At 38.9% G+C, this 7,845-nt stretch overlaps 1 protein-coding gene across 1 annotated transcript in view; it reads right to left on the bottom strand.

Annotated features, from left to right (window-relative positions):
* The window catches only part of CLASP1 (cytoplasmic linker associated protein 1), a gene marked incomplete at its 5' end in the record, with an annotated part of 89,311 nt that overhangs the window by 77,661 nt on the left and 3,805 nt on the right, over positions 1 to 7,845 (bottom strand). The window contains 7 exons of the mRNA XM_010185606.1: positions 861 to 1,031; positions 2,181 to 2,230; positions 2,893 to 3,060; positions 4,677 to 4,754; positions 5,424 to 5,483; positions 6,436 to 6,506; positions 7,205 to 7,340. Of these exons, the coding sequence (XP_010183908.1) occupies positions 861 to 1,031; positions 2,181 to 2,230; positions 2,893 to 3,060; positions 4,677 to 4,754; positions 5,424 to 5,483; positions 6,436 to 6,506; positions 7,205 to 7,340 (734 nt within the window). The remainder of the gene's footprint in view (positions 1 to 860; positions 1,032 to 2,180; positions 2,231 to 2,892; positions 3,061 to 4,676; positions 4,755 to 5,423; positions 5,484 to 6,435; positions 6,507 to 7,204; positions 7,341 to 7,845) is intronic.

Genomic DNA, 7,845 nt, shown 5'->3' on the forward strand with positions numbered 1-7,845 from the left:
ACTTCTCAACTGACTCAATGAAGACAATCTACACAGCTTAAATCAAGACTGATTCACTGACTTCTCATTTTTCTCCCTCTTGTAAAGGTAAATGGATGAAAAGTCTAGAATTAGATTAGCACAAAACTAGCAGAATGACAAACCAGCTCAGATGATCAGCTCTACTCATAATACAGTTGAAGCTCTGCAAATACAGTGTCAATCAACACCTCGCATTTCTTCCTCCACGCCTCCTTCAATGGCACCTCCAGGAGAGAAAGATCAAATGCAAACTTTGTTGTAAGAAATCCTAAGGCACCTAAAAGTGACATACGATGCTTTAAGAGTATAACCTGACACATGGCTATAATCCAAAAAGAGTGGGCATAAGGAACAGATACTTCAGTCCTGTGTGGTGAAACAGGAAGGCCAACTTCTCTTTGCTCCACCATCTTTCTCTTTTGTAAAACGGAAAGCGATCAAACTCAACTAAGACGTACTTTTCAAAGCATAAACTAGTTTCAGGAAAGGAGGGAAGGAAGAATAGGAAAAGAAAAAGGGGGACAAGTCAAAAGGAACTCAGCAGTATTTTCCTCTACAACATCCCAGAATCGGAGTAAGATCTGCTTTTCCCCAGAAAGAAGAGTGAGACGCAGACTATTATACATTTCAAAAACTAAGAAGTTTCTTCAAGTCAGTTCTGTTGCAAATTTTTCCCTTAACCCCAAAGGGTAAGAGATCACACACTGATCCTGGAGAGCTGGTAACTATCTCAGAGATATGTTCTTCCAGTCAGAGTTTAATATTCAAATAAAACTATGAGGCACCTTCTGGTAGTAAAGAAAGCTAACTTGCAGGAGTAGAAGAATACGTAGATTTACCTAGTGATGCGTATGAGCCTGGGGGCAAAGCTGCAGCAGAACTGAAGGGGGTGGATGCTCCTGAAGACGTCACTTTTGACTTGGCACTAGCTGCTGCATTCACATCGACGTCACTGCGGGATCGCTGCAGAGATCCTGGTGTTGACACAGATTTTGTACTTACTGTAGATGCTGCAGATGGGAGTGGGAGATCCAGAATAAAGAAGATTAATTTTCTGAGCTGAGTGCTTCAAAGAGCCTGACAAGCAGTTTAATATACTATTTTTAACGGTCCCTGCTGGCACTGAAATACCTCAACTAAGAATGCTTTATCAGGGCACTGTGGGCTTCCCCACACTGCTTGCAAAGATATTTTAATGCTGACCTGATGCTACCTCTAAGAACTTTATCAGATACTAACCTAAATGCTGAGATCAAAAAGGCTGCCAGACCAATAATAAAGAAATTTCTAACAGAACCTAGATGGGAAGGCTCAACCATGGGACCCAGCACCAGCTTGTGAGATGCTGGCCAGAACAGACCTGCATGTCCTTCAGTCCAAGTTCTACTAACTTTCTTCCCAACACCACATCTTCTCATGAGGACTGCTGTTCCCATCGCTTGTTGATGCTTTACCGCTTAAGCATGAAGCTTGTCTATTTAGCTGCAAGCAAACATGCATTTGTGTGCACAGTCAAGTAGGTTACACAACAATATCTCCTTGAATCAAAGATGTCGGTAGGGTATACTGGATACACAAACCAGCCAGAACCCAATCTTGGTCAGGTGTAGAAGGCAGCATATCTTCTACCAGTGAAGTTTTGTCTATTATATTTTGTATCAAAATTTATTATTTAAACTATTATGTGACAGGAAAGCTGCACCTAAATATTCCATCTAACAGTAAAAACAGATTAACAAAGAGATGGAATTTAACACTGTAGGAATTCTGTGCAGACAGTGCTGCAAGTAAGTGCTGAAACTACAAAGAATTAATGACAGAAAATTGTAAAGCTGAATGCACCATTAGACTATGTAGCTGTATGTTTTAGTGTCAGCAGTTTACTGCAGCTATTGCACAGTTAAACATACACTGGCTACAATTTTCAAGGCGTTTTAGCCTTCCCTTCAGGTGCAAGCAATAGCAGATTCACTAACTTTCAAAGGAATTTGATGCACAGAATATTATGTGCAATGCAAAACTAATTAAAAATTGTACAGAGTAAGTTAAACAGTGATCAAAGTTGTTTCCTTGCATATTATATTGTTTAAAATTCTCATTCTTAATTTATCACACTTCCTCAGCAACACCTGAGTGCACTTTTCAGCTCCTGTTCTCACCTCTAGATGTAGTACTTCCAGTAGGACTTCTTTTGGCAGACAACGGACGGCTAGAAGTTAATATAAATATTTATTAAAACAAAACTGGTATTTCATAGTCATCAGTAAAAGCGTTAAAAACTAGCATGTACATTATTTGACCAAGAAGAGACTTTTAAGAACCTTTTTCGTAGACTTAAGTTACACCAATAAGTTATGGATATTTTTCATAGAGCTCTTAGTTAAATTGCAGACATTTGGAACCTAAGCTGATTGTATCTTTAAAAAAAGCTAAAATACATACACTCAACGGCAGAGTTACATATTGATTTTGCAGTTACAACTCAAATTTAGTTCAGTCATTTTTTTTCTCTTATATGTAAAGATGCAGACTTACACCTCTAGGATTAATGCTAAACACAGAATTTCAATCCAAGCATTGTTTTAAGCATACCTGGAAGGAATGACTAACAGCATCCACTGAGCACAGAAAGCTTCCTAGAAAGTTATTTATAGAGTCAAAATAACCATTTGATTTTTTTTTAGCCAGTAAAGGGTTTTCCTAGCATTTTATTTAACACAATGTTAGCTAAAAAAAATGAAATTTTTAAGTAACCAAGCGTTGAGGTCAAGCAGTGACCAGATGAGAGAAAGCAATGTGATGGCTCCCTCCAAATCAACAGAGCGATAGGCAGCTGTTTAAATTGAGAGGTAGTGACATGGAAGGACTTACTTGAGACTCTCCTGGGAGCTGGAGGAGGAGCGATCAGACTGTGGCAAGGACACGATGCTGTCAGAGTTCTTCAAATGTGACTGCAGGGCCTTCTGGTAGGAAGACTCCAAGGTGTGGTACAAATGCTCTGCCTCTCTGCTGAAGTGACTGTGGAAACCCCAGTAACACCTAGAAGTAAGGCACAAAACCATCAACATTTCCTTGTCATGGTTAGGGGCAGTGAAGCACAGGTACAGTCAGAGCCCTTTTCACTACTGGCACCAGTTTCGAACATCTACTGCCCCTGTGACACACAAGACATACCACTTTCTTCAACCCACTGTGTTGCTCAAACAGGCACACAGAAGACAAATAAAATTGAAATAGGAAGAAAGGAATGCGCCACTTGTGTTTTTACAATGCACCAAGTCGTCAAAAGCAGTTTTATTGGAGAAGAAACCCTCATCCCTCTGGCTGCCTACAATACACAGGAGATGGTAAACCCACAGACTGATAGTAGTTTGAGACTGGGTACTCAAATGCTACTTCTGAAAAAATGCCAAAAGCAGAACACACATGCATGGGCCTGATTCAGGCGAGCACCAGTTGGTGTTGTTTTCTTCCTTAAGTTTAAGAAACAGCCCTTCTACAATGCTGCAGTAACAAATCTTCTCTATTGAGTCTGTTGACTGTCTTTTGGGGAAGAAATAAAGAGGAAAAGGAAAGAGATGCTCCTACAGATTTCCAGTCAGTGCCATGCTGAAAATAAAAGAGCATTTAAAGATGAGGGAAGAACTCATCTCTGGTCCAAATTTCCTGGCTGATGCCTAAACAACATTCATTCTACTCACAAAGGAGATGAAGACTCTAGCCACTTTTCAGGGGGCAACTAATGGGCAGTTTAAGAGTAAGAACATTAGCTCAAATGAATCAATAATTGTTTGTGTGTGACAGCCAGTCCTCAGAGAAGTCCCATGCATTCTCACATCATTAGAAGGAAACAAATTTCTGTCTTATAATTAACCATGCTGTTAATTAAGAAACATGGGAAGAAAGAATTAAGCATGCTTTCTGAAGTCTCATGCCATTCTCCTTGCTGTCTATTCAGCTTAACAAGTCACCTGCTGTGCAGTCTCAGTGCCTACTGTATTTTTCAGTGATAGACACGTTCCCTTTCAGAAGGATTTTTAAAGTCCTACTGTGAAACACTTCTACCACAGCATTAAGATTAATAAAATTTATTGTTCATTGATTTCATGTTTTACAGTATCCTCTTTCTGAAGAAAAATGTTCCTGTAGTGTTCTATTCAGAAGAGTATGATCCTAGTACATCAGCATAAGTACAAACACATTAATGGAAATGCAAGAGATCTTCAACAGAAAAAAAAATTATTGCGAATATTAAAGCTTCCTATAGATACACACAAAGATGCTATTTCAGCAACATAAAATATTTCCTTAATTCAGGATACCATTTAACAGTGTAATGGTACAAGGACTTTTGCTTCAAGAGTAGCAAATAACCCAGACTCTTGAACTACTCAGGTAAGCATTTTACCAGCTCAGATAAAAAGACAATAAAATATTGTAAGAACAAATTGAAACAGTACCATTAGAAGACACAATACATATATAACTCATCCTATGACATCTCCTACCCACTGAAGCCAAGGGAAAGTTGCCATTAACTGCCAAGAAGTAACTTGGCTGGACTTCAGTCTCCAACATGCAATACCATTGACTCACAGCACAGTAAGGGCAAAGAAGGGGAGGAAGAAAAGACATCCTCAACAGCTTCCACTTACTTTCTTGCCTCTATCCTGGCTTCAGAATCTGCATCGTGAATTCCCTTCTTTATTGTTTCAGCTAACACTGATATGTGTCTGAAATAAGAAGAAAAACATTATCCAGTAGTCCAGAAAGATGCGCCACACTTCTAAACAAATGACTCCAAACAAATGGTCGCCAAAAACAGAGTTCATCACATCCTCCCATTTCCATGTAAGATCCTTTGGAGTCTGTCTTTATTTACTGAGTTGCAAGGCAACTCAGTTTTATTCCACCCACATTGCTGACTAGAAAAAGCCAAGCTGCATTCTTCATAGGTCAGTCTTTAGTTAGCTACTGAAACTGCCTGGGAAGTCTAGGGCTAAGGAAATTGTGTCCCAGTGTTCTCCCACAATTACTTTCACTGCTCATTAGTCTGAAGTATGGTAGAAGCCTCAGAAGTTCCTGATCAACATCCTCCATCTCATCATCTCACTTTAGGGTGCAAAGAGGAAAAAAAAACAAAAAACAATAGTTCTGTTCAGTTGAGGGATTCACTCAACCAGGTTTTCCAGCGCCAGCACAGTAGACTCAACTGAACTCTGACTGCCAGAACTACAGGGATGAATGGTGTGCACGCACATACATAAGTGCTTTTGTTGTGGCAAAAATATCTCTAACAGAGCTACCCGATATAATCTCCCCTCTTCAATTACCCTTTCGTCAGAATTAACCTCCCCAGACATAAGGAGGAGAGAATTAACCCACTTGTTTTCAGAGCTTACCTTTCTAGGGAGTGTGTTTGCCACTCCTGCAACAGCAAGTCTAAAAATTCATAACAGCGCCTGGGAGAAGAAAGAGAAGAAATGGTGAGTTCTCTATATTAACAGAGACACACTGACTTTGCCATACTTGCTTCTAAACAACAGCCATCTTTTGTTATGAAGCTTTTTGGGACATTAGAATTCCGTAACGACTCCCATAAAAACACCAACATCTCTACAAACCCCATCAATAAACATTCTGAAGTGGAGACATTTCTCTACAGAGAAGTCTGAGGAGAGGGCTTGACATAAAGCAATCCAGAAAGCCCATCTTTTCATTAAACAGGATATAGAGCCCTAAGATCCATGCAAATTCTACTTCAGACATGTTAGTTCAGGCTTCACACAAACTTCACATTTAGCTTCATGTGGAGACAGAACTTTTCAACATTAGTCTCCATTTCTCATATCAAGAAACTAAGGCACAAGTATGCTTTTATTTGTTCAAGGTTGGTCACCAAATTCAGCAGCCACAAAGCTGCCCTTTTTGTCTAACTAGAAGAGAATGAGCTAATCTACATGAACCAGGGAAGAGTCTCCCAGTGAGGTAGTGGACTGACACACACTTAGATTTCAATTGCAGAGAGGACCAACTTCCAGATGACACTATCACAGAACACAACTTCTGCTGACTGGCTCAAGAAAAACCATATCACTGTAAGAGCCAGTAGCAGGGAACAGGAATGCTACTGTAAAGAAGCCAAAATAACATGATGTTATTATAAAGACACACAAGCACAAAGATTAGTTCAAAAAATATCTGCAGAAAAGTGACTTCTTTCTGCAGTGCTGCAGCTTATACAAGATGGCTGATTTTTAATTTGATCCCAACTCATGGCGGAGAATGAGATGCATTCTTTAGTAAGAGTGTATGTCAGCCCTTTTCATTAACAAAAACAAATACATTAATGTTATCAGAAAGTACATGTGAAAATACTTACTGGTAAAAAAGAAATTAAAACTAAATGCTCACCTTCTAACTGCAACAGACTTGGAGGTACAATTACTTGTTATGATGGGTATTAATCGAGGGATGTGCGTATGCTAGAAGAAAACAAACAACAAAAACAGGAAAAAATCTTTAACCACAGTTCCACAGAATGAAAAGGCCACCTCCCTCAGTTACCTCAGCCCAGTGTGTATACACTTATTTTTGTTCAATTCTTAAAAATAGAACTGCTAAATAAAGGAACACTAACAGATAAGAACAGATATTTTTATTATTATATATTTTATATATTAAAATACATTTATCAGATATTTAACTTTATTTTATAAGCTCCAGAGAGTCAAGGAGCTGAAGTCACTTCAAGAGGATCTAACCTGTCAGTGGTGACAACCTGAGAGATATCAGGCTATCTACAGCTTCCCCAATGAATCAGTGGCCAGAAGTCACCTCTGTGACCCAATGGTTTTAGGCACTGTTTGTGAGGAGTTCTAAAGCATAATTAAGAGGATGAGTCTGTCCTGCAAGGCAGGTTTAAAACTCATTCAAAGAAAAGAGTTTGCTTAGCTCTTACAGGGATGGAAATATATCACTCTACAAAGAAATATTTCTCCTAGTGTCTTGGCAGGAGTTGACTATCACCATCTACACAAGGCTGAATAACATCTGAGACAGCCAAGCCCAGCACAATCAGAAAAGAAGATTAGGCACCTAATCTAATTTTCACTGCAGTATCATTCATATTTTCTCAGAAACATCACAGTATTTGGAAATGATAACACTGACTTATACTTACTCGAATGATTAATCTAACTGCTACAACACCAGAAGTGGCCATGACTTTGGCACTATTCGGAATTAGATTAAAAATTGTTGGCATGATGGCTTCTGCCCCATGGTCAAACTTGTTTCCCAGAACTGATGACAAATGTCTGAAAAACAGAATGAAGTCATGCTGGTAAGTGTGCTGAGGATTAAGCGAGTCAGACTTCTACAGAACATCTGACATAAGCACATCTGACATCTCAGTCTTTGCAACTGTCGCCTCTTCTCCAGCTCCAAAGGACAGAGAACACCATGTTTCAAATAATAATTCCTTTACTTTCATTTCAAACTTACACTCTATATTCATCTGAACTCTGAGGAACAGCAGGTTCAGCATAAAATAAAGTAACTAGCACAGCTAAAAATTTGTTATCAAACAAATGGGATCATGCTGAAAGAATGCATTTTTCTGAACTTGGCAGTTTGTATTACAATTTCTCTGAAAACTATTTTGCCTCAATATGCACAAATTTCAAAAAAGCTGTTAGAAACACTGCAGCACACTTTTTCTTGAAGCATTTCACAAAGGATAAACCATCAAAAATAAGAACTAGCTCAGTCTGAACCAGAACAAAACATACGCATTTTCAGCTTTATTGTTCAATCTTTCCC

This window comes from Mesitornis unicolor, unplaced genomic scaffold (genome assembly GCF_000695765.1).
Source record: "Mesitornis unicolor isolate BGI_N332 unplaced genomic scaffold, ASM69576v1 scaffold24495, whole genome shotgun sequence".
Lineage (NCBI taxonomy): Eukaryota > Metazoa > Chordata > Aves > Mesitornithiformes > Mesitornithidae > Mesitornis > Mesitornis unicolor.